The 27356-nt window shown below is 39.7% G+C and overlaps 1 protein-coding gene across 2 annotated transcripts in view; it reads left to right on the top strand.

Annotated features, from left to right (window-relative positions):
• ITPR2 (inositol 1,4,5-trisphosphate receptor type 2) overlaps positions 1-27356 on the top strand; it is a 456678-nt gene that overhangs the window by 100151 nt on the left and 329171 nt on the right. For both annotated transcript variants that reach the window (XM_080660463.1, XM_080660464.1), the window contains exons 6-11: positions 2812-2910; positions 3215-3298; positions 3603-3749; positions 7719-7814; positions 19385-19429; positions 25509-25660. In XM_080660463.1, the coding sequence (XP_080516589.1) occupies positions 2812-2910; positions 3215-3298; positions 3603-3749; positions 7719-7814; positions 19385-19429; positions 25509-25660 (623 nt within the window). The remainder of the gene's footprint in view (positions 1-2811; positions 2911-3214; positions 3299-3602; positions 3750-7718; positions 7815-19384; positions 19430-25508; positions 25661-27356) is intronic.

Genomic DNA, 27356 nt, shown 5'->3' on the forward strand with positions numbered 1-27356 from the left:
TATTTTGCAAAACTGGACACCTTGGATTTATAGCAAAGTCAGGACTAAGACTGATGGTGTTGCTTTCTACTGCAAGGTTCTTTCCCCGATACCAGGTGCCACTTCAAAAGAAGGGTAGCTGCTAATGGCATTAGAATATTCTTCATTTTCAGTAAAATCCCAGCTTGAATCTCACCTGGCTGTTAAGTAGAATCAATAGAAGTGCTTTTGGAATTGAAAATGTTTAGATGTTTGAGCACTAGAGCAAATGTGATATGGCAGAAAATGACTTTATCCTCAAGTTCTGTATTTAATAGCTTCTCAGAAGGCAGCTGACTTCCGTCAGTAGATCAGGCCCCAGGCTGCACTCTTCTGAGAATCTTACCAAGGTCCGTATTTACCAAGTTATCTAAGTAGGTGTGTATTCTTTGAGAGTAGGAACTATTTCTTACCCTCTTTTGTATTCCTCCATTCACCTCTTACTGTTCATTTTATTTCTTGTGATTGGCATACTCTTTGTTTCATTTGAAAGTCTTATTCAGCTCTAAGTCTTAATCATTAGGAACATGACCTGGAAATCAGTGAATTAATGTTAGACTCTCCTGTGGATACTGTTCTTATGAAACCTTTGAATTTGGAACATTTTGGTTATGTGGCTGGTCTCTTAAAAATATGTAAGGTAGCTCAGTGATTGTCAACCTATGAACCAGGAGGTCACAGTTCAATTCCTGGTCCAGGCATATGCCCGGGTTGCGGGTTCTATTCCCGCTTGTCAGGAGGCAGCTGATCAATGCTTCTCTCCCATCACTGATGTTTCTATCTCTCTATCCCTCTCCCTTCCTCTCTGAAATCAATAAAAATATATTTAAAACATATTTAAGTCGCTATGGGTGATATTTTAAAGTACATATAACATATGGATTGGCTCAAAGCTTCCAAACAACTATAGTAAAATAGTAAGACTTAGAACAGTGAATATTGATGCAACCAAAAGTATTCTTTTATTTGGAAGAAGATAGCTAAAATATAGAATTAGATTTAGCAAGTTATTGGCTGATATTTACTCTGGTTCAGATAAGAATGACATAGTAAACCAGACCCAACTGTTCTTTAAGAAACTGGAAAGCCAGATGCAGCCTCACCAGGCTGTGGTGTCAGTCCTACCGTTTAGAGTAAGGAGGACGACTCAACCTTGCATGTGGCTGAGACTTAGAGCTGCCTTGGTGTCATGTGCAATAACAAGTTGTGGTCTCTTCTTTTTTTTTGAGGATGTTAGGAATATGTTTCTGTCATGTTGACTTTTATGTGTTCTTGTTTATATTTAATTTTAAGAAATACCAATTCATGGTTCAAAATAGAAAATACTATAAAGATATATTGTGAAACGTCTTCTAGCCTTTTTACCATCACCTCAATTCCCACCCCTCTTCCAGTTAACCACTAGGAGGGTTTCTTATGCATATACTTTTACTCCCTTCCTTCGTTTTTTACACAAAAATAACCCAGCTCTGCCCCCTTTACCTCTCCCTCAGCACTGTTTCTTGTTGATCTCTCCTTGTCTGTACACAGAGAATTTCTGTGATGGGTCTGTGTGTCACATCATCCGACTGATGATGACTTGAAAGGCAGGGTGATGTTTAGGAGCTATTTCTGCAAACCAGGCTTCTCTGTCATGTTTTAATCTCCAGATATGTGACCACAGTACCATGTGTGAATGTGGATTCCTGTATATAATCTATAAAAAGTTAATTTACATGAAAATGTGAAATTATGTTTCTTAATATATTTATTGGTTTAGGCTAGGATACAGGGGAAAGTTCTGTTTATTGTTGTCAAAGTCCTAATTTGTTTCTCAGTTGTCTATCAAACGAATTTCTTCTAATATTCAGTTGTTGTGAAATATGCACAGGGAAGGTATTTGTTTTCATTTCCCAGATGGTAAGCAATTCTATAAATGGCAGTGTAGGTACTTCAGTAATAAGTCTTTAATGAAACTTAACCACAAAAGCAACTTCACTATCTATAAAATTAAACTGTTCATTATTATCATTAAGAATGCATAACTTAATTTCTCCACATTTTGAGTTATAAATAAAAGTACTTAAAGATAAAGCGGATAATGATAGCATAAATGAAAAAAAAATCAACTTAGACTTCTGTAGAGCATTTTTCCCATAACCAATTTTAATTTTAATTTTAAATTGAACACCAAGATTAAGGAGCACTATTAGTTTGATATGTTTAAGATAAAATTGAAGGAGATGCCTAAAGCCCCAAACAGTAAACTTAGTTCTGCAAGGTCGTTCCTAATGCTGCATTTCCTGAATCCAGATGACATTAGGATGTTTAATAAATTTCTGAGATGATAGGTAGGGTCAAATTTAACAGGTCTGTTTTTGATTCCAGAGATAATACAAATGTATATCATTACCTACTTCTACTTGAAGTGGTTCTACTATTTAGGTGGATTGGTTTTTGGGGCAGTTGCATTCACTATCTCTATCTGCTGTGCTCATAGTGTAAGACCTTATGGGGAGGAATAATGACCTGTTATTGATGTTAAAGCTCTCACTGAAAGGGGAGACTGATAAGAAAAGGATCTACACTAACTTTATGAATTCAGACTGATGGGCACTATGGGACATGATTATCTGATCATTTATCAGAAGAATTTTACCTGAAAGAGAAAAATAATTGAATGGAAGTTTGTACAGGGATAAACAAGCCAGGTGTTAAGTCAATAAGGAGGACTTTCATGGAGTTATTTTTAGCTTCAAATATAGACCGAAGATCCATGCAGTGTCTCAATGGCGACTTCTTTCTGATTCCTAGATTGTTGTTGGCGATAAAGTTGTTCTGATGCCCGTGAATGCAGGACAGCCACTGCATGCGAGCAACATAGAGCTTCTCGATAACCCAGGGTGCAAAGAGGTATGTTCAGGAGGAAAACAAATGAATTTATTTATTTTCTCATGAGAGAGAGAAAAAGGCATATAATTTCTTTCATTGTTTTCATAAGCTTAAATCTAGTGATACTGATTAATACTCCTAAGGTTCAAATAGATAATGATTAGTTATTGTATTGCTATTTTCAGATGGTCCTTTGGAGACATTTGTGTGGAAGTACCTACATCATTGTCCAAAGTTGTCGTTTTCACCTTTTGCTAGTTGAAGAAATAATTTCTGTTACAACATGGAACTGTAGTGGTATAACTGGACATTTCTTCATTAATAGGTGAATGCTGTTAATTGCAACACCAGCTGGAAAATCACTTTATTCATGAAATATAGCTCCTATCGAGAGGATGTGCTGAAAGGTGTAAGTATGTGCTGCACAGAACATTTGCTGGAAGAACCGAAGGTAGTTTTACTGACCTTCCAGATGCAAAACATGTGCATCCTTTGGTGTTCATCGTGTAGTGTGTGACTATAAACCTATAAACCTAGAATGTGGCTGTGTACTCACAAAAAGTGTTTCATTAGTTTCCTCTTCTGTATTTTGAAATGTAGAAATAATCATTAAACACCAAGTAGATTATAAAAATCAGAAAGATGCACTTGTTCCTTATGTCTTATGGTCAGTCTTTTCTTGGAAATACAGTTTTCTTGACTTGTTTTTCTAGGGTGACGTCGTTAGATTGTTTCATGCTGAACAAGAGAAATTCCTGACCTGTGATGAATATGAGAAAAAACAGCACATTTTTCTTCGTACAACCTTGCGTCAATCAGCTACTTCTGCTACTAGTTCTAAAGCACTCTGGGAAATAGAGGTGTGTGAAATATTATTTGGCTTTTAATAAATATTTACATCAACAAAACAAGATTCAATAGCTGATTGTTTTATCGTTATAGGCTTTATTTATGATAGACCAATAAAACATTACTTTTTGTGAACTGACTTGCACCTCTTTATTGCTGTGTCTAATTTGATACATTACTACTTCCTTTACCTGTCTTCTCTGGGGCATCTCTCCCGCTCTCTCTTGTTTAATATGAACATATATGTGATTTTGCTTTAAAAAAATCCATTGTGAAATGTTTGTTGTCAACATTGATCAGACTGAAGGGTATGTGTCTCAATTGTCATTGGAGTTAAGATGGGGTAGGATGACTCATTTTAAGTGGACATCAGACCTACAGTCATTGCAAAGAATAGTTAGTTCTTCTGGGGTGCCATTTTTTCTATTGGGATGAGGAGAGCCATAGTTAAGAATTCATTCAACCTTTGAAAAGTATTTCTTAAATATCCCAATATGGTAGAGTAATTAGGAAAATGTAAGATATGGATTTTTCTTTACAGAACCTTTCTATACAGTGGAGGAGATAAGATATGCATAGTTGCTTATAAACAAGCCAACATCTGATAAAGTCCATCTTGACTTAATGTATATCCAGGCTTATACAGTGGATCTCAACCACCTTAAACCCATTACTCCCCCTTTACAGCATATATTCTCTGATACTTCCTTTAATATCCTAAAATGAAACTCACAGGTAATATTATCTATATATTCTCATGATTAAAAATTAATAAAATGACCCAAATTCTAATATGAAGGAGAAATAAAGGGAAAATACTTTATAATAAAGTAATATGTACTTCAACATGTAAATACCTACTCTAGAAGATAGTATATGTATACCTAGCTTTGAAGGATACATGAGAGAAGTGGTAAATGCAGAGGATAAGACAGCATTCTATGTGAGCACAGGAAAATGAAAGAGCAGAGGTACATAATTAAACTCTTTAGTGCTTAACAGAAGAGACTTAATTGTACATGATTAAAAAAGAGGGAAATAACCATAATTGAAACAGGGACAATAAGGCAAATTACAGACGACTAAAACAGAGCAATGAAGTAGTATGATGTTTATGCAAATGAGCTGAGCCTTAATTGTAAGTGTAACATCAAAATAATTTTCTAAGTTATGACATGATTTGTAATAGAGATGAAATAGCACAAAGAACGTATTTTCTATCTTGAAATCCACCACTTTTTGAGGCATCCTTTCAGTCTATGGCATACAGGAGAGACCATATCCCTCAGTAGGAGATAAGGAATTGAGAAGGTGTTGGGGAAAAGAGCCATCACCCAAGAAATCTTCCTGACAACTTCTCTCATCCTGGTAAGACTGAAAGATAAGTTACCTGAAAAGAAATTAATAATTAAAATTTTCACACCATAAATTTCTTATTAGTGTGCTCCAAAAATTAAAAAAAATAAAGGGATAGCAATAATGTGAGATATTATTTTAAAACTTTTTAAATGAAATACAGTGATGGAAAGGCCACATAATGACTTTCCTCTACAGTGAATTCTCCGCATTTCATGTGCCTCTGCCTATTTGATGTTTGGCTCTAAATTTGTTAAAAGGAGTTTTGAATCTTTTCAATATATTTGCTATTAGTTTTATAGCTTTGGCTGTAACTGTACCACTGCACTGAAATCCATTTCAACAAAATGCATTAGTTGGAAATGTTATAACCCTCTGAGCAGTCAGAAGGGAGAGAGCGAATAAATTATTCAATAATGTTGAGATGTCTTGAATTCATTTAAGCTTCTCTCTTCATAGTGTATTTCTCTTAAATTATTGGCCTTCTCATATAACTTGATGTAAATACTTTTTAGTATGATTATGTATCAAAGTATTACCAATTTATATTTGTGGCGGGTTTCTTTCTGTAGGAGATTTGAAGGAGGTAGGCTGGGACACATTTCTCTGTTGTGTGGTGTATCAGTCAGGAAGCCTGAGCATCAGGTGTTTTAAGAAAAGAGGTATTTTATATAGGAAATTAGGTTTCAGGGTTATTGGAAGGCCTGGATGGGGAAAACGGGTTGGGAGCAATGGTCTTATATGAGGATCTGGCAGTGCAGAAACCCACTACTGCCCCTCCTCTGAGCCTGTCCAGGCTTCTCCTCCTGTGCTTTGGGAGTCCTAGCCTGTAGGAGCCTGCACCCCACCATGTAGGAGCCTGCACCCCACCATGTAGGAGCCTTCACCAGGCAGCTGCCACCACCTTTCCTGGAGTCAAAAGAGGATCCTCTCTGTATTTTGCTCTGCTTTCTATTCTGATGAAATGTCTCCAGAACCCCACCAGCCAGGCTTCCAGCCCCTGTAATACAGGGAAGCATGGGAGGGTAAAGGTGGGATGGCCCTGTATGCCACACACAATAGCTAACTGGTGTGAATTGCAGGATGTATAATGTCTTATCCACTGCCCAGTAATGCCAGAAGCATTCCTCCCCAGTCACTGAGACAAATGAAAACATCTTCCTTTCTGTATCTCCAATTTGTCCCCTAGGGAGCTGCACTCCCATTGGTAGACCTACTATAGGCTAGTTCTTAGTCTGGGATCAATGGTGATCTTCACGTTATTTGTTAATCTCTAATACGTGTATACAAAATGTGCGTGTGTACGTAAGAAAACCAATAGATTTATCAGATTCTCAAAGGTATCTATGGCTCCCCCAAGGGAGCAAGAATTCAGACATTGACAAGGTCACAGATGCTGGTGTGATTAGCAAAGGATTTGTGGAAGAAGTTTGATTTGAAAACTGAGCCTTATAGGATGGGCTGGTTTTAAAGACTTCATCTACTTGGAAGTATTTTCATAATTATTATCTCATTTGAGCTATTGGAGTAGGAGAAGACATAGAAGATGGAGTCTAACAAAAGGCATAGAAAGTTACATATATATTAGCACACAGAACTTGAGGCTGAGCAGGAGTTCAAGAGTGGTCAGTATTAATAAAAAGAAGCTAACCTGTTGAGGGAGAATGATGAAAAGTACTCCTAGTGCTCTGGTATGTCTTATAATATTTATCTCCACAACAATCCTATGAGTTAAACCCACTTTATACCTGAAGAAACAGGCTTGAAGATGTTAAATTATTCACTGCAGTCATACTATAGCAACTGGCTGGGCCGGGACTCAAACACAGTTATCTTCAAGCTGTAAAGCCTGAGTCTTGCTACTGCACCAAACCGGTCATTACTACCTGTTTCAGATCTGCTTTTATTCTCAACCAGCCTAGTGGCTCAGCATTTGGGGCAAAGCCAGTTCCAAGGACAGGCATCAAAGGACATGGTGCTAGCCATAAGCACACATGGAAAGGGCCAAGAATTAAGTTAGTCCAGACCTCCAGACCTGGGCATTTGTGGTTCTCTCTGCCTGGAATGAACTCTTCCAATCTCTATGCATGACTGTCCCATTTTTATCCTCTGGATTTCGGCTCACACATCACCTCCTCATGCTGTGTGTCTTGTCGTAGGCTGATGTCCATGCTGATCGTCATATCTAAAGTAGCCTCCCCTGGTTCCTCAAATCTTATTCATTGAAAGCTCTATTCTTGTTCATTGCTGTTGTCCCTATTGTCTAGAAGACCACCCGGCACATCGCAGGTTTTTCATACTGTTTGTTGAATGAATGCTTAAATAACAAATGGGGGGAACCCCACCATATTTCCAGTTTTGGCCTGGGAACATGTCTTTGGAGTGAAGCTGTATTTGCAGACATAAAGCGTAGTATCATGCATGTACAGTGAGTTCACTGTTCTGTCCTTTGCTCATTTATGGGGACTTTTATTTTTCTGCCATGTTGTCCTCTCACGAAAACACATATTAGATTTGAAGAGTTAGCATCAACAGGCGGGCACTTTTTGTAAAATGTTGGCATTTGCTTGCCAGGTCCATGAATATGTTTTAGCCATTATTGTCCCTGCTCTATTTGTCTGTAGGTGGTTCATCATGACCCATGCCGTGGGGGTGCGGGACAGTGGAACAGCTTGTTCAGATTCAAACATCTTGCAACTGGGAACTACTTGGCAGCAGAGGTAAGACTGATGGATGTGGTGCTATGGAATCTCTGATTCTGAAATAGAGAAATAGGCAGTTAGGTTTTCTAAAATACATCATGTTTGCAGGAGCAAGTCCAAATTAGGACATTATACACGTTTCATTACTGCCTATTGTGTTCTGGGTTGACTGATACATTTTTCTTCAAATGTGAATATTAACTGAAGCCTTAAAATAATCTTTGTCTTAAAATTAAACAACATAGCATCAGAGGCATGGGTACATGGAACAGACTGACATATGTCAGAGGGAAGGGGGAGGGGGAACTGGATGAACAAGGTGAAGAGATTAGGCAAAGAACATATATGCATAACCCATGGATGCAGACAACAGTGTGGTGATGGCCAGTGGGAGGGGGAATGAGGCCTGGAGCTGGCATGAGGTGAGTAAAGGGGGGACAATGGAGGACATCTGTAATAGTGTCAGCAATAAATACATTAAACAATAGCAGAACCCTGGGGGTTAATTTACTGAAAGGTCAAGTGGAATGGGGTATCTGATTTGCATATTCATGTGATTAGTCCTAAAACTTCCCATGGAGCTTCACTCTTTCAGAATGTCTGCATTGGAGAGGTGATCAGCTCATTGTTGTATAGTTGGGTAGTTTCAGGTTTATCTCCAGTGGCCACTGTTTCACTGTGGGTGGCTTTCATTGTTGACACCCCTGGAGAGGAAAGGGTTTTCTTCTTCAGACATAGAATTGTCTGAGAACTGTCAATAAATATGGTAAAAACATGTTCTTTTCTTTCTCCGCTAAAAGCATGTTGACAATCAGATAGACATGAAGGGTGGATAGAAGTAAAAGCATAGATGTTTTAGAAATGATTTGATTAAAGTTTGGTTATCTAACTTGAAAATAATTTAGAAAATACTGTGTTTTTTTTGATGTATGCAAAGATCCTTTCATTCTACTCTCCTCAACTCTGTTTCTGTTTTTTCAACTTCCTTTCTTCTGGGATTTACAACCAGGGTTTGGATGTGAGGGAGGGTAAGGAAGTGGAGATGGAGAACTGATGAGAAAAAGGTGTGGGAAACAGGACGTTTCTATAAACATGCCGATCCCCTGTCTAAACTGGCACCCACCCCCATGGCCCTCTCCATCCTATTAATCTGTGTTTACTACCATCTGATTTATTGTGCATTTTATATTATACACTAGAGACACGAACTCTATTAATGAGCAAAGGACACTAGAGGCACAAACTTCGTGAATTGGGGTGTGTGTTCCTCAGCCCAGCCTGCACCCTCTCCAATCTGGGACCCCTCGAGGGATGTCCGACTGCCTGTTTAGGCCCGATCCAGTTGGACATCCCTCTCACAATCCAGGACTGCTGGCTCCCAACTGCTCGCCTGCCTTCCTTCCCGATTGCCCCTAACCGCTTATGCCTGCCAGCCTGATCACCCCCTAACCACTCCCCTGCCAGTCTGATTGATGCCTAACTGCTCCCCTGCCAGCCCGATTGTCTCTAACTGCCCTCCCCTACAGGCCTGGTCCCCCCCAACTGCTCTCCCCTGCAGGCCTGGTCATCCCTAACTGCCCTCCCCTGCAGGCCTGGCCCCCCCCCCAACTGCTCTCCCCTGCAGGCCTGGGTCCCCTCCAGCTGCCCTTCCCTGCAGGCCCAGTTGCCCCCAACTTCCCTCCTCTGCTGGCCTGGTCACCCCTAACTGCCCTCCCCTGCAGGCTTGATTGCTCCCAACTGCCCTCCCTTGCAGGCCTGGTCCCCCTCAACTGCTCTCCCCTGCAGTCCTGGGTCCCCCCCAACTGTCCTTCCCTGCAGGCCCGGTCACCCCCAACTTCCCTCTCCTGCAGGCCTGGTCCCCCCCAACTGCTCTCCCCTGCAGGATTGGTCAACCTCAACTTCTCTCCTCTGCCGGCCTGGTTACCCCTAACTTCTCTCCCCTGCAGGCTTGTTCGCCCCCAACTGCCCTCCCTTGCAGGCCTGGTCCCTCCCAACTGCCCTCTCCTGCTGGCCTGATCGCCCACAACTGCCCTCCCTTGCAGGCCTGGTTCCTCCCAAGTGCCCTCCCCTGCTGGCCATCTTGTGGTGGCCATCTCATGTCCATGGGGGCAGCCATCTTTGACCACATGGGGGCAGCCATCTTGTGTGTTGGAGTGATGGTCAATTTGCATATTACTCTTTTATTAGATAGGATAGAGGCCTGGTGCATGGGTGGGGGTCAGCTGGTTTGCCCTGAAGGGTGTCCTGGATCAGTGTGGGGGTTCCCTTGGGGCGTGGGGCAGCCTGGGCAAGGGGCCTGTGGTGGTTTGCAGGCTGGCCATGCCCCCCGGCGACCCAAGCAGAGGCCAGGGCCAGCTGGAAGCAGGTATCTGGGATTTATTTATCTTCTATAATTGAAACTTTGTAGCCTTGAGCAGAGGCCAGGGCCGGTTGGTAGCCTGGGTTGCCCCAGACAACCTAAGCTCCCAGCCCCTCCTTGAGCAGAGGGCAAGGCAGGCCAGGGCAGGCGGAAACCTTGGCTTCCTCCATCGCCGGGGGCAACCCAAGCCTCCTGCTCTCTTCAGCTCCATGGCCGCTGCCATATTTGTTGGGATTTATTCATCTTCTATAATTGAAACTTTGTAGCCTTGAGCGGAGGCTAGGGCCGGCCAAGGTGGGCAGGAAGCTTAGCTCCCTCCATCGCCAGGGGCAACCCAAACCTCCTGCTTTCTCCAGCTCTGTGGCCACCGCCATCTTAGTTGGGTTAATTTGCATACTTGCTCTGATTGGCTGGTGGGTGTTGCAGAGTCATGGTCAATTTGCATGTTTCTCTTTTATTAGATGAGATACCTATCGTATTTCTCTATCAGAATGTATGTTCTATTAAGACAGGGAATTTTCTTAACATTACCACTGTTTTCCCTGTACCTAGGACAGTGTGTAGAACTTATTTGAAGAATATATTTGGAATGAATGAAGGAGTATAAAGAAGCTATTCAGGCTTCTATAATGGGAAGGAGAATTTAGGGATTTGTATCTGAGAAGCATTTGGAACCACATTTGGGCAAATTAATCTCTCTAATCTTTAATATCCTCTGGTGAAAGGGGGATAATCACAATATTTATATAATGAGATTACTGAGAGAATTGAATGAGGTAAAGTGCTTGGCACAGTGAGTGTGTGGCTTAAGGTAAGTGGCATGATTCGTTTTATTAAGTGACAAATAAGGATTCTTCTTATTTTATAAATACTGACTCATTGTTTATGAAACCCTTCAGCTGAATGAAATATAGCTTTGCAATTTATGGGCTCCTTATACTTGTTTTGAAGTTTTTTGAAAAGTAACTGTTTGAAGCAAAATTAAGTGGTCAGGTAGAAAATGTTTATCTAGAATAAGAATTAGAAAAGTCTACTAGTTGTCTCATAAAAGATAAACTAGGATTAAAATTCTTTTGGCTTTTATGTTCATGGTTCTTTTTCTTAATTCACTTTTCAATGAATGGATGTTTTAGCTATGGATGTTGTCTACAAAAACGATATAATTACATATTGTTAATTTTCCTCATTGATTTCTGTAATTAAAACTTGTGTCATTTGATACATTCAAATGATTGGATTGTTAAGAATTAAATTGTTTATTAACTTTAATGAAGATCCATGACCTCAATACATAAATGAACTCATTAAACACTGAAAAGCAGAAAGCAGCTCATACCTGTACAAGAACTTGGAAGATTGTCTTTTCATTGTATTTCTAGAGAACACGACTTTAAATGTCAGATGCTAATTTGTTCATTAAAGAGTCTGATGTGTTTGTAGGATCTCTTCTGTCATCTTTAATACTATAGATAACATCTTTTTTTATGGCTAGGTGAGAATTAAGCATTAATACATATCTGAAAATTGAAAGCTAGGAATCTATTTTCTGCTGACTTTAACTAGTATAACAGATTGGATGATTCCGTGTAGTATTGTAGTATCAAAAAAGTCATAGTTTCAAAATACTGACATCCATTAGTTGGGGTTTTATACTTCATATGTCAGCTCTGTCCAGACAAGTCCTACGTCAGATGCTTGAGCTGCTGGTGGGAAAGTGTCCAGAGGTGTGGCAAAGTCACAGCAATTGTAGTCACTGTCGCTTGATAAAACACTGATTTTCAACAATAGGTGGAAACTAGCCTCTGACAGTTGAAAAACAATGATCATCCTTTTGCTTTTTAAAGATGCCCAGATCTTTAATTGCAAAGCATTGTTCATGTCCTTGAGGCGGGGTAGGGAGTTCCCAACATTTTGAGTTGTAACATCCCAGAAGCATTTGTTTTATTATAAGAGAGAAAAAGCTCCATGGCTTTTATTTATTTTATTTTTCAGTTTTATTTTAATATCTAGATACTACTTAAAAAACAAGACACACATGTTGCGATGGATGTTGAAAATGCTGGAGTTGTGAGTAATTATTTTGGAACTTATACAACAGCAAACATCATCTTTAAGATTTCATACCTGCTTTCATATGTTTTTTTTTTAAAATATATTTTATTGATTTTTTTACAGAGAGGAAGAGAGAGGGATAGAAAGTTAGAAACATCGATGAGAGAGAGACATCGACCAGCTGCCTCCTGCACGCCCCCTACTGGGGATGTGCCCGCAACCCAGGTACATGCCCTTGACTGGAATCGAACCTGGGACCTTTCAGTCCACAGGCCGATGCTCTATCCACTGAGCCAAACCGGTTAGGGCCATATGTTTCTTAAGTGCCTGATAACTGCACAGCCTGGCAGAGAATGCTGCAGGTAGAGCAGGAAACAGAGGACTCAGTCCTTGCCCTTTCTGAACCTTCTAGTTTAGAAAGCAGCACTTAATAGATGACACAGGATTATCAGCAGGCAAGGCCGTGGAGGGCTGATTATGTGTGTGTGCAGGTAGAGTCAGGTTCGTGTGGGATTAACTAAAGAAGGCTCTTGCTTGGGGTGAACTTTTCCATGGTTCTCAAAGAAAGCAATAGACCCAGGTTGGCAGAGAAATAAAAGGAAAATCCTTGTTGAAAATGCCAAGGAGACAGATAGAGATGTGGAATGTCTAAATCCTGTGTAGACAATGTAAAAAGAGAGGGCAGCTGAAAGAAATGGTCTCCAACCAGAATTACCGAGTAACCCTTTGTTTGTAGGTTTTGAAAGGAAGTGTTTGAATAGGATCTAATTAGTAATAGGAGTGAAGTTGATCCTGGCGGCTACCCTGGAGGTTGGGATTGGACAGCTATTTGTAAACATTTGATAGATACCAGTGATGTCATTAGAAAAATCTAATTTCCACCCTTGAAGAGCTCTCAGTACCGTGAGATAAACGTATTGTAGCAAATTGGATTGTGGCGGGCTTATGAGAAAGCACTAAAGTGCAACACACCTTTGGTAAAGGTGCCAGGGAGGTACAAGGAAGGGTGAGGAGGCCAGAGGAGGACCTGCCCGATGGAAGAGTAAGGCAGGTGAGAAAGAGAGAGTGTGCTCAGGCAGAGGGGACAGCTTTTCTACAGGGAAGGAGGCCTGGGGTATTGTATAAACTAGTTCCATAGATGTGATACATATGTCACACATAGGGTGTGGTGGTAGAAGGTTGGAGGAGAGGGGTGGGGCCAGAAATGTAGGGCAGCTGCCTTTTTCAGGCCACATATTCTAAGCTAAGGAGAATGGGTTTTATCTTTAAAGAACTGTGTTTCAAATAAATCTGTGTTTAAAGAGGAACTAGGAATATATCCCAAGAAACCTGAAATACTAATCACAAAGAATGTATGTAGCCCTATGTTCATAGCAGCACAATTTACAATAGCTAAGATCTGGAAACTGCCCAAGTGCTCATCAGTAGATGAGTGAATAAAAAAGCTGTGGTACATTTACATCATGGAATACTATGCAGCTGTCAAAAAGAAGGATCTCTTAACCTTTGAGACAGCATGGAAGGACCTGGAGAATATTATGCTAAGTGAAAAAGCCAGTCAGAGAAAGTCAAGTATCACATGATCTCACTCATATGTGGAATCTAAGTAACAAAATAAACTGATGAATGGAATGGATACAGAGACATGGAAGCATGGAACAGAGTGTGGAATCTCGGAGGGAAGGTGGGGGAGGGTGGGTGGGAGGTAATTAACCAAAGACTTTGTATGCATATATGCATAAGCCATGGATGCAGACAGTGGGGTGGTGAGGGCCTGCGGTGGGGGGTAAGGGTGGGCTGGAGGGAATAGGTGGGGACATATGTAATACTTTCAACAATAAACATTTTTAAAAAGGGTGGGAAAAAAGAAAAAAGAAGGACCTCTTACCCTTGAGACAGCATGGAGGGACCTGGAGAGTATTTATGCTAAGCAAAATAAGCTAGTCAGAAGATGAGCCCTGTCTTCTTGAATTTTTATGGAGGCTTCATTATATAGTTACTAGAGGCCTGAAAATTCATGCACTCAGGGGGGTCCCTCAGCCTGGCCTGCGCCCTCTCGCAGTCTGGGAGCTCTCAGGGGATGTCCAACTGATGGCTTAAGCCACAGACTGGCCTCCCTCTGTGGGAGGCGATTAGGCGGGTGATCAGGGGATGGTGCTCGCCCCCATCGCCCTGCCACTGGTTGTTGCCCCCCCCACCTCATCGCTGTCCCCTCCCTCTGCCCGCTGGCATGCACCTTGGCTGGCCTGGTGCCACCTGCTTGCTGGCCCCGCCCCCTGCCAACCAGTCGTTCCACCATTGGGTTGATTTGCATATTATGCTTTTATTATATAGGATGATTGATTAAATCATTGGCCATTAGTGAACAAGTCACCATCCTGCTTTGTAAAGTCCCAACCCTGCAATCATAGCATCCATCCTTAGGTTACCTAGGGGCATTCCAAAGTCATCTTTTTAATGTTACAAAAGACACCTTTATCTCTCTCACCACCTAGGAAATTTCAAGGGTTTTAGAAGCTCTGTGCTAGAAAAGGAGCTGAAGACCAAATACATATTCTTTATTATAATTCACAATATCATATAAAGTAAGTGGGGTTTAGAAATGGACCCTTATTCAATTTAGAGATTCCAACAGTATTGCTTTATAGAATTCAAGATTTGTTTTGGAGAAATACACAGTGCTATAAAGCTGTGGACAAAATGTGGAATAAAGTATTTAATTATGAATGAGATAATATATTTGTGACTTCATCAGGTACTGCATTACGATTCAGTTCTCTCCCTATAATATCTGTTTCTGTGGGCTGTTCATGTAATTAGGTGACATGAGGGGAAGGAAGACAGACATACACAGCACAATTGTCAGCTGTCAGCACACTCATCGCCAGTTTGCCATAGATCTTTTACTCTTGTCACCTATTGGTGTAGGAGAGTTAACAGCTATATCTTTGGGGGAGAAAGTAATTTTATTATATTTTGAATATGATAATAAGGGAGCCTCAGTAAATAGTACTTCCCAGTCGTGGGAAGAATTATAAATCAGGCATCACAATTTCTGATCTGCTGTTTTTTATACCTTCTTTCTTTGAATATTACTAAAGCAGGATAGATTTGAGTAGTGCAAAATAATGTTCCGGTTAAAGATTTTATATTGCCTTTTTAACTTGCTTATTTGTTTGTAGGTAGGCAAAGCTTCCACCAGATGGCAGTAAATACTTATTTTCTAAATATGCAATGGCCTTTGGATTTAATTAATTAGTTAAAACAGTATTCAAGATCCTGTACATTGGCATAGGATCTTATCAATATTAGGGCTATAGTTTAAATATAAGTTTATCTGGAGAGCAGGGTTTGTATGTATGTATATGGGTATATATATATATACATATATATGCATAAATACAATAGAACATACATACCTGATCCTGTATACACAAATATTTATATAGCAGATATTATACTAACATATCAAGTAAAAATTATATATCAAAATATAAATTGTGCCTGGCACATATAAGCATTTAGTAAATGTTATTCTTCTCTTCTTTGTTTAGACTTATTAATTATAATAATAGATTGGCTCTGAAAAGCCAGTAATTAGAAAGGAATATACATATATAAACATTTAAGAATGCACACATGATGACTTAATGACCTTAATGTCATGTGTAAGAGTAATAGATTAAAGAACATTTTATTATTAAAAAGTAACATTTTCCTTTTGAATTTACATGCTTTCGGTTTGTTTCTTGCTATGGTGTTAGATGGAAGTTGCGGTTGTCTTTCATTTGATTGTGGTTCGACCATGACTTTCACTGCCTATGTGTTTCTATACTCTCTGTCTGCCACTTTTCTATACTGACGTGACATTCTCTACGTGACTTTTCTTTCTAGTCCTCTTTGGCCATTTAAATGACAACTCCCTTCAGAGGTTGGCAGTGGGTATTTGTTCTTTGTATTCTCTTGTCACTCACTCCCATGGCTTTAGTGGTCCATTAATTTGATCTCAGATGCCCCACTGCCATTGAAACTCAATATATATATATATATATATATATCTAAGATGGAATTATTTTCCTGCAAAATAGTGAATTTTCTTAGTTCAGGGTTACAAACTTGAGGGTCATGATAAACATGTTTTTCTCTCTCAGTTTACACATTTAGATTCTACTGACTGACTCTGTAAAATCTTATGTATCCATGTTCTCCTTCCCATGTCAGCATTGCTATTTTTGTTGGCTCTCTACCACCTCTCACTCCAGCCTTGGCTACTTTGACTCTTTCATGCTCTGTCTCCATGGCCAGTTGAGGATTTTTAATGTCTTGTTTCTGCAAATGTTTTCCCAAGGATATTCAAAGTTGTTCTGAAGATGCAAACCTGTTAGCCGGTGGCTTCTAGTCCCCATTGGTCTGTGGGGGACTTCCTTCCCACCTTGGGCCACACCACTCCTCCTTAGGAGGCAGGAAGGGAGTCATGCTGTCGGAAAGATGTGGCCTTGGAACCTTCAGACCAGTGCTTCCAAATCGCCCTGCCACTCACCAGCGGTGAGACTTTGCACAAGTACTTCCTTTGATGTGTCCCCGGGGCCTCCTCTGTAAAGTGGGGTTAAAGAAAAAGGAGACATATGTACTACTATTTGTAATACTTCAAACAATTAAAAAAATAATAAAAAAATTATATATAAAAAAAGAATCACTTCTAATAGGATAATTATAGGGAGGAAGGAGTAACCTTTAAAAGCATAAAAAAGTATTGCTTAAGTGACATTTATGGGTCTTCTCTGAGCAAATCTCATCTTCTCACCTACATGGCACTCACTCCCTTGCACTGCCTGTCTGCTTCACTCATTCTTTCCTTCTTTGCCAGTTATAATTCTGCCCATCCTTCAAGGCTTTTCTCAGATGCTACCTTCTCCATGAATGTAGTCTGTTTTTAAAAAAATTGATTTTAGAGAGAAGAAGGAAAAGAGAGAGAGAAGAGAAGAGAAGAGACAGATGTGAAAGAGACAGATAGATTGGTTGCCTCCCACATTCGCCCTGACAGGGGCCTGGGATTGAACCTGCAATCCAGGTATGTGCTCTTGACTGGGAATCCAACTGGAGACCCTTTGATGCACAGGCTGATGCTCTAACCATTGAACTCACCGACCAGGGCATGCATTTATTCTTGAATAAATTTTCCGACCACAGATTCCTCTTTCTTCTGACCTATATTATTTATAAATTATTCATTCCTGTCTTATATCTCTTGCCACATTCTATATTGTATTTAGGCTAACTGTATTTATGTCTTATTTCTCCTCCTAGATTGTATGGTCTTGTGGTCAGGGACCATATTCTCTTTGTTTTTCCTAAAATACCATATGCCACTGTACTTTACCCATTATAGATGCTCTATTAATATTTTTTGGATAAATGATTGGATAGCATATTAGGTCTTTCTTCCCAATGCCAGATTTATAATTTATTTTTAACATAAGTAAGTATTTTCTTTAAAGTAGTAAAATAGTCAGGAATCTCCATATGACCATGTCTTTTATCTTCTTTTTGAGAAATATATTTTTTTCAATTTAGCCTTAGTTTACTTATGTTAATAATTACTGCTCATATTATATTTGGAGAAGGAAAGCAACAGTATAATTACAACATACATTGAAGCATATATTTATTTGGCCTTTAGTTAATATTGGTGAATTTATATAGCCAGAGATTTATTTGTGTGACTTCTCTTTTCCCCCTTTCTCCTCCTCAGCCTCCTCATCCTCACTGTTATTATCACTTTAATAAATTCACTGAAGCAGCAACCCTATATTAATTATTAAAAGAAAAGATTGCAGTCTGAAAGACAACACATGTGCAAAATTCATCCTTCTTATTGGAATGACACTAAACTCCGCAATCCAAGCCCACAGACATAACGCTGTTGTTTGTTTCAGTAGTCCTCATGCATTATTAGCTCATATATCTGATATCTATACTAATAAAAGGGTAATTTGCTAATTAGACTGGGTCGACAAGCTATCTTCCAGATGTCTGACTTCTTCCGGACAAAGCCATGGTGGTGGGGGCCGAGGCAGTTAGGGGCAATCAGGCCAGCAGGGGAGGGTAGTTGGGGGCAAGATCAGGTCAGCAGGGGAGGGCAGTTGGGGGCAACCAGACTGGCAGGGGAGGGCAGTTGGGGGCAACCAGGCCGGCAGGGGAGGGTAGTTGGGGGCAACCAGGCTGGCAGGGGAGGGCATTTGGGGGCGAGATCAGGCCAGCAGGGGAGGTAGTTAAGGGCAATCAGGCAGGCAGAGGCAGTTAGGGGCGATCAGGTCGGCAGGGGAGAGCAGTTGGGGGTGAGATCAGGCTGGCAGGGGAGGGCAGTTGTGGGCAACCAGGCTGGCAGGGGAGGGCAATTGGGGGTGACATCAGGCTGGCATGGGAGGGCAGTTGGGGGCAAGATTAGGCTGGCAGGGGAGGGCAGTTAGGGGCAATCAGGCAGGCAGGCAGAGGCAGTTAGGGGCTATCAGTCAGGGAGGAAGGTAAGTGGTTAGGAGCCAGTAGTCCCAGATTGCGAGAGGGATGTCCAACTGCTGGTTTAGGGATGTCCACAGGGATTGAGCCTAAACCAGCGGTCGGACATCCTCCAAGGGGTCCCCGATTGGAGAGGGTGCAGGCTGGGCTGAGGGAACCACCCCTCCCCCGCCCCTGTGCACAAATTTTGTGCACCAGGCCACTAGTATATCTGATATATTTCTCCCCTTTTGCTCAGTTTTCTTTTCTTGTGTTTATAGCTTGTGGAGCATGATCTTGACTCATTGTTAAAACTTTCCTTTGCTGTATTTTTGAAAACTGGTGTCTGAGTTATTAGTCAGTGGTAGAATTTGTGGTGTGTAAAATGAACTCTTTTGAATGCTTCTTCAGAGGACGTGGGATTGTCAGCTCTCACCCGTTCAAAGATGTCAACTCTTCTTATAAAGCCCATACACCTGGCATTTTAGCTCATGTCTCCTTCAACTAAAGTTTGAAGGTGATGTTTTAAATTGTAATGTTTGCTAATGGTTTCCTTCTTAGCTTCTTTTCATATTATATTTAGTTAAGGGTACAATAGTGAGCTGAATTAAAGATCATTGATCTTGTTAATGTGCTTTTAGTAGCAGTTCAAACTAGTTTTTGTTTTTGTTTTGTTTTTTAGCTTAATCCTGATTATCGAGATGCCCAAAATGAAGGAAAAAATGTGGTGAGTAGAATTGTTTCTCCCCCCAAACAAATCCCAAATATATTGTTTATATTTTATGTGAACAAATTGAAAAGTTGATAGGAAATTTCAAGACGAGGGTCTCTGAGGGAGATTCTCTGATTAGAGCAGCCTTGGGCAAACTACGGCCCGCGGGCCGGATCCAGCTGTTCTATCTGGTTCTCTTGCTCTCCCCTCTGCTCCTTTACTTTGAATTTATATTAGTTCACACAAACACTCCATCCATGCTTTTGTTCCGGCCCTCTGGTCCAGTTTAAGAACCCATTGTGGCCCTCGAGTCAAAAAGTTTGCCCACCCCTGGATTAGAGGCTGTGATCAAAGCTAAAAGGGAAAAGATGAATGATATGGCTTAGATTATAAGGTGTCTACTAGTGAATATTTAGGGAGATTTCTAGCAACTTGAAGGCCATTTGTGATTAAACGCTGCAGACAGCTAGCATCTGAGAGATATGTTGGGTCTAGATTTAGTTTTCAAAAGTGAGAAGAAATTAGGCTGGAGAAATGGAATTATGGCATCATATTTAAATAGGACAGTAGGACAATCTTTTTTTAAAATATATTTTATTGATTTTTTACAGAGAGGAAGGGAGAGGGATAGAGAGTTAGAAACATCGATGAGAGAGAAACATCTATCAGCTGCCTCCTGCACACCACCTACTGGGGATGTGCCCACAACCAAGGTACATGCCCTTGACCAGAATCGAACCTGGGACCCTTCAGTCTGCAGGCCAACGCTCCATCCACTGAGCCAAACTGGTTAGGGCCAATCTTTTTTATTTGGAATAATCTGCGTTCTATTTACAGGGGAACATTGAGTCATCAATCAACTAGATGACTAATATTTCTGATATTCTAAAGTGTGCTACTCAAAGGGCATCGTATCAAAGCTTCAAATAGTGAAATTGAATCGAATTGAATTGAATTTCTGAGCTCATCTCCTTTCAGCTACATACTATTTGGTGGTGGTGCTAATAATTCTGGGCAGAACTGAGTGGGAGAATAGAGAGTATGAAGGTTTATGGAGCAGCATAAAGAATATAAGTAATAAATCCACGATGAAGTTCACTCTTTGTGTTAGTTAAGCTTTTACTTAGATGTGATAGATTTTTTTTCCTTTTGATTCTGGAATATGATTTCTTCATTCACCTCTAAAGGTGAGAAAGGGCACTCTTTTGTTTGAGCAATACTTTAATTGCAGGTCACACAGGTGGTTCTGCCTTTGCTGTAGAAGTTTATGACTGGATGTCATCTGTCATCTCAGAGACACATACAAATGAAGGCATTTTATTCTATTCTTTTCCTCTCCAAAAATCCCCAGCTTGAAAGTAAATAAAACCTAGAACATGGAACAATAAAGCTAACAATAGGGCTCCTCATTTTATAGACCATTTACCACCTAGCAATAATTACATTTCTGTGTAAAAAAAGAAAACAAAGGAGCAGTTAGAGTTTCACCTATGAAAAATGAAACCAATTTCCCAAAGCAGAATAGAATTCTCTCTCACCTCAGATCTGGGCTCCAGTAACACCAAGTTCACTGTGACCATGCTAATTACTTTCTTTCCTAATTTTCCCTGTGTTGTCTGTTTAATATCCAGTTAATATTTTCCCTGTAATTTATCAACCTTTATCAAAATGCTGCCTTCCATGTTTGAAGTGTCAAAGGTTAATGCATGATGCTGCTGAAATGAGGTGGTGTGTGTCAGAGCTCCTATTAAGACCCAAATTGCTGTATTTATTTTACAAAAGAGCCTATTATTTCCAATCTTACAAATGTATGGCATCCACAGGGACTCTGTAAATACTGGAGCTGTGTCAACCCCGGCCGGGAACCTGACAGTTATTTGGTTCTTCTCCTTGAAAGGCTGCATCTTTTCAAATGGCTCCTTGAAGGGGGTTTTTGGGGAATGGCACCGCCCATTTGAATATGACCATATTTATGTGGGATGTGATCTGATTTTTTCAAGGGAGTGTCTTTTGTCTGTGCTGAGGATTCTTGACCTCAGCAATACTAATGTCTTAGGTCCGATGATTCTTTGTTGTGGGGGGTTTTCCTTTGCATTGTAGGATGTTCAGCATCCTCCATGGGCACTACACTCACTGGATGCCAGCAGTGGCTCCCCCTATCCCAAGCTGTAGAACTATAAGTGTATCTGGAAATTGCCACATGCCCTCCTGGGGGCCAGACTTTCTTCCTGTTGAGAACCATCAGTCTTTTTTTTTTCTTTTTTTAAAATACATTTTTATTGATTTTACAGAGAGGAAGGGAGAGGGATAAAGAGTTAGAAACATTGATGAGAAACATTGATCAGCTGCCTCCCGCACACCCCCTACTGGGGATCGAGCCCACAACCATGGTGCATGCCCTGACCAGAATTGAACCCAGGACCCCTTCAGTCCATGGGCTGACGCTCTATCCACTGAGCCAAACCGGTTAGGGTGAGAATCATCCGTCTTTGTGTATAAACATACACAAACAACAATGTTCTAGAGACTATGAAACGTTGATGAAATATACTTGAAAATTCTATTCTGTAGAATTTTTTTTGGGGGGGGTGGGTGGGTTGGTGGGTACCGCATTCAGAAAGACCACCATCTATCACGTCTAAGTAAAAACATTTCCTTGAGTTTTACTATATATTCATCAGTGGTAGTGTGATAAGGAAAAGAAAAAGGGGTCATATTAGGGTTTTGTTTGAGAATAACAGATTGTTATGGAACCATGGCAAAAGAAGTGTCTGCAGCTTTAAATGGCAGGATTGTGTCTGTTACATAAAGTCAGCAGGCAGAGCCCCTGAGGGTCTGAACAGAAACACAGATGCCTGCACATCATTATGCTGCTGTGGCTTCACACAGGTCTGAATCAGCCCTGAAAACGCATACATTGTTTCTTACAGAATGTCTCTGGCTCCTAACAACAGAATTGCAACGTGATGTCTCTGCTAAAAATCCGATGACTCACATTTGAGTCAACAGAGAAGGTGTTACAGGAGGCTAACGGCTGTGCTGCCCCAGGACAGGCAGGGGAAGCCAGGCAAGCCATGAGGTTACTGGGCCTGATTTTCATAAGGGATTTTCAACTCCTGTAACCCGGGCGGCTGCATGCCTTTTCTTCCAAGTGAAAATGCTAGTCTTATAAGAGCCCAGCAGACTAGGTTAATATTCTGAGGCCCTGTATTCCCTAAATTGAGTGTTTTGGATAGCTAGCTGATTTTAAATTTAACACCTGTCTAAGCTCTGCTGTACCTTAATGGATTCTCATGATGCAAGAGGGAGGGCATTGTGCTTCTGTAATTCTCTGTGGGGAGCTAGTGCTTTTGTGTCTTTTTCTTACTTAAAAAATGACATGGATTTATATACAAAAGCCACAAACATATAATTTTGAGCTGAACTGTCTTTGTGTTATAGACATATAAGACTGATTTTCTTGTACAATGAAGCTTGAACCATACGTTTAAAATTATAATACTTATAGCTCATTATTTACATTTTGCTCTTTAAAAATATTGAGGGTCTGGCTTGAATTTTACTGTCAAACTGTTTCCGAAGGAGAGTTTAAGCAAATTCACAGAGTAAAAGAGATTGGAAGCAGAAAATTTAAGAATGCAGCACTCTTTAAAAAATCCTAAACAGGTTAAAAGCTCTTATTCACACTAACAATTATTAGGCTATTTATAAATGAAACTTATCTATTCATTAAAGCCTTTTTCCCCCTAGGACCTAAGTAAATTATTTAGTAGTACAATAGTAGATTCCACTTATCCTATGTAATTAAAATTAAACCATGGGTCTTAAATAGTGAGTAACTCAGAGTGACCTTTTAAAATTAGCCCCAAGAAGTGAGGTTTTTCTATGCTTGGAAGAGATTTTTATTGTTCAGTATAAAGTAGGTCTCTGACGACTTTTGTTGGGACCCCCATTGGGAGATGTTACCAAGGAGGATGGGGTAGGAGGGCAATCTTAAGGTCTTTTTATAAGTCTAGAAAATTCATTTTATTAGCATTGAAAAAGGGGAGTGCATACAGGTGGATCGACTCTTGCTAAATGAACTCACAGATGACTGATGTATAAACCACAATGCCAACTTTCAATTGCTAAGTATATCTAAATCAAGTATATCTAATGCATTTTCCTTGAAGGGAAATCTATATTAAAAGTTAAATTATAATTATAAGATTGGTGTGCAGGGCTTAGGAAATTAGATGACACATATTCCTTTTAGACATAAGGGATTTCTCCAAGAAGCCTGGAATGCTAATTTGTTGCATCAACACTAGGCAATGTGAGAGGTTTTACCATCCTTCCAAATAGCTATATTTGTTACATTCCCGCTCCCCGCCAGGCCCTGGCAATCACAAATCTACTGTCGCTATGGATTTACCTATTCTGGATACTTCATATATGGATTCATACAATATATGGCTTTTTGGGTCTGGCTTCTTTCACTTAGCATAGTGTTTTCAAGGTTCATGTATGTTGTAGAATGTATCTGTATTTCATTCTTTTTTTATGACCAAATAATATTCCAGTGTGCATATACCACATTTTGTTTATCCATTTATCATTTGATAGACATTTGGGTTCTTTCTACTTTTTGGCTATTATAAATAATGCTGCTACCAACATTCATGTACAAGTTTTTGTGTGGTCCATGAGTGTTATGATTTCTCTACATCCTCACCAATAGTTGTCAGTGTCTGTCTCTGTGATTATAGCCATCCTAGTCCATTTAACTAATTAGTAATGATGCTGAGCATCATCGCATGTGCTTTTTGTCCATTTGTATGTTTTCTATGGAGAAATGTGTATTGAAAGCCTTTGCTCAATTTTTAATTGGGTTGTCTTTTTACGATTGAGTTGTAAGTGTTCTTTATATATTTTGGATATAATTCTCTTATCAGATATATGATTTACAAATATTTTATTGACTCTGGAGTTTTTAATAGACACATTTTTTTTAGAGTAGTTCTAGGTTCAAAGCAAAACCCTGCAGTTTCTCTGCCTGTTCACAGTTCAGAGGTGTTACCAGTTTGTGCGCCATTTGCGAAGACATCAGAATGAAACTGCAAGTGTTTTCTGATGCAAGGAACATGCTATTCACAATCTTGGGATGGAAATGCAAGTGAATGCTTTGCAATGATCAGGTGTAATACTTTATTGTCATAACAGCCATTAAATAAATGCTTGTGGTTGGATATGGACTGCATTTGTTTGCCTTTTGAGTAACTTCCTGTGATGGTATAAAATGGTGCTCTCTTTCTCTCTCTGTCTCTCATTTTAAAACTTAATTTATTTCAATAAATACGTATAAGTAATTATATTTATGTACTTAATTACTACACTTATATTATGTTTTGGTTTCTTGTGCATCAAATTCTTCCACGAAGGATTGGGACATGGGCAAGTTCAAGTAGAAATATCTAATCATCAATCTTGTGTGGTTGCCTGCTTAAAATGGTAAGGGTCACCTAGAAATATTGACTGAGTTTCACATCATCATGAAGACTTTTATTTGTGATGATCTCAATTTATTTCACTTCATATGCTATTATAATATGTTCTTGGTTCTAATGGAACAAGCCAATGAGTTGAATGGGAATGTTGAGGGTGATTTCTCCTTCTCTCCAGGTTAATGTTCCATTTGTGGTTTTGGATTTAGGCAGGAGCTCTGAACCACTGTCATGCTTACTCTTTGACTTATGAAATCTTGATGATTCAACACACTAGTTCTTCTTTGTGTTTGTTTTAAATGTGGAATGGTCAAAATTACGACTATGTAAATAGGTTTACTAAAGGAAGGGAACAGAACTATTGTGACTTTTGGTGCCTGGATAATTTGCCCAGATTCAGCCACCCCTCCAGGAGTGTGAGGCTTAGCACTGTTGATAATAATTGCCTCAAAGGCTGTCAGGCCTGACCTGCTATTTTTGGTAAATGTGAAATACACATTGCTGTAATCCAATGAAGAAATAATATGCAAATTTAAATCTTATATCCCAAATAACTGGAGAGTTTAGATGGAAATCTGATAAAAGTAAATAGTCTTGTATCTCCTCAACAGAGAGATGGAGATCTTCCAACTTCAAAGAAGAAACGCCAGGCAGGGGAGAAGATCATGTACACCTTGGTCTCAGTTCCACATGGGAATGACATTGCGTCCCTTTTTGAACTGGATGCCACAACTCTTCAGAGAGCTGACTGCCTGGTTCCTAGGTAAGAAAATTATGGTTAAATGATAATGTTTCTTTAAATAATTTCACTCATAGGTAAGACATTAAAACCATAATGTTATATAATTTTTGTGATATAAAGGGAGAGAGCATAAGTGAAGAATAAGTGTGTAACAAATCATGCCTCTTTCGTGAGTAGGTTAACATAGTTAGCTTTATTTTTATAAATAGTTAAAATGTGCATGAGCGAAGAAATTCTGAAAAATGCATAGCATTCATTTATTATTGCTTGAATGGATTTTGGTTACTAAAATGGAAAATAATCTCGAAGCTTTCTATTAATATTGATATAATTTATTTTTTATTGTATTAAATCCCAGATAGCTTTCATTAATTCATTAATTCACTTAGTCAACAAATCTTTATTGAACATTGATGAAATTCTAGGCATTGCACTTGGCATTGGGAAGACAACACTGAACTCACTGGTTATTTACTTAAATTTAAATGAGGGAGAGAGGTGATATACAAACATAAAAGGTAATGAAAATGCTTTGAAGAAAAATTGCAGAGTTTGGAGAGAGTTCTATTAGGTATAAGTATTCAGAAATGGCCTCTGATTTAGGACATTTGAGAAACTATCTGAATGATTTCAGGGATCAGTCCTCTATATTAGGAGTGTTTTAAGCAGCAGGAATATGAAATGGGAAAATCTTGAAATTTACCATGTATCCTGAAGGACCAGCTGGGAGATAAGTTGGACCTAAGTGAGCAAGAGGAAGGGGATGGAGGATTGGTAATGTGGTAGCCAGAACTTAATGTAAGAAAATATCTTGCATTCTTTTGCTTGTATTTGATTACTTTAGTAAACCTCTTTTGCCTACACCTGTCTACCTTCCATCAATAATATTATGATGCACTCTCTTAGATAAGCGATTTTCAACCTTTTTCATCTCAGGGCACACAAACTAGTTACTAAAATTCTGTTTCACACCAAAAAATATATCATATTTTTCCCCGATCTGACAGAAAAATAGGTCTAATTTTGATTTCATTCACACTAGACAGCTATGGTTGTGTTGGCTGTTATTTTTCTATTTGACAGGGAAAAGAGATCAGCTGTTGCATGTTTTAAAAATTCTTGCAGTGCACCAGTTGAAAATCGCTGCCTTTGTACTTGGCCTTGGTCAAATGACAGTGGTGAGGCTTATGGTCCTTACCCTAAATGCGGACATTGTAGGTTGCTTTCAGGGAGTGTAAAACGCTGCTTTCTAACACTGCTGAGGAACACTGCTCCTTGAACTTCCCAGAGGCTTTCATGGTTTTTCTCATTCAGGAGAAATATTGCCCAGATCTTGGTTTCCTGTGAGGTATACCTCACTCTTCCCTGTTCTGCCGGCCTGTAAAGAGATTCCCTCTGAAGGTGTTACCTGACCCAGGTCTCCGGCCTTCTCTTCTCAGTATTGGGACATTAATCCTTCTAAGACTTTCATCCTTTTAGATTTAAAAGCAAAATGGAGTCCTTCTTGAACTCTAACCAAGAAAGTATGCTTAAGGAAGTGATGAAAAGCTATCACTATAAAGTGCATAGACCCATGACAAATCCCTGAGCCTTGCTTTATATGAAAGCGTTAATCTATTACTACTTAGAACTTTTGAAGCCTTTCTCAGTGTAGAACGGAATTTTGTATGAACAGATTCATTTGTCATTAATTATATTAAAGCTAATGTTAATGAAC

The sequence above is a fragment of the Plecotus auritus genome (genome assembly GCF_963455305.1).
Source record: "Plecotus auritus genome assembly, chromosome: 3".
Lineage (NCBI taxonomy): Eukaryota > Metazoa > Chordata > Mammalia > Chiroptera > Vespertilionidae > Plecotus > Plecotus auritus.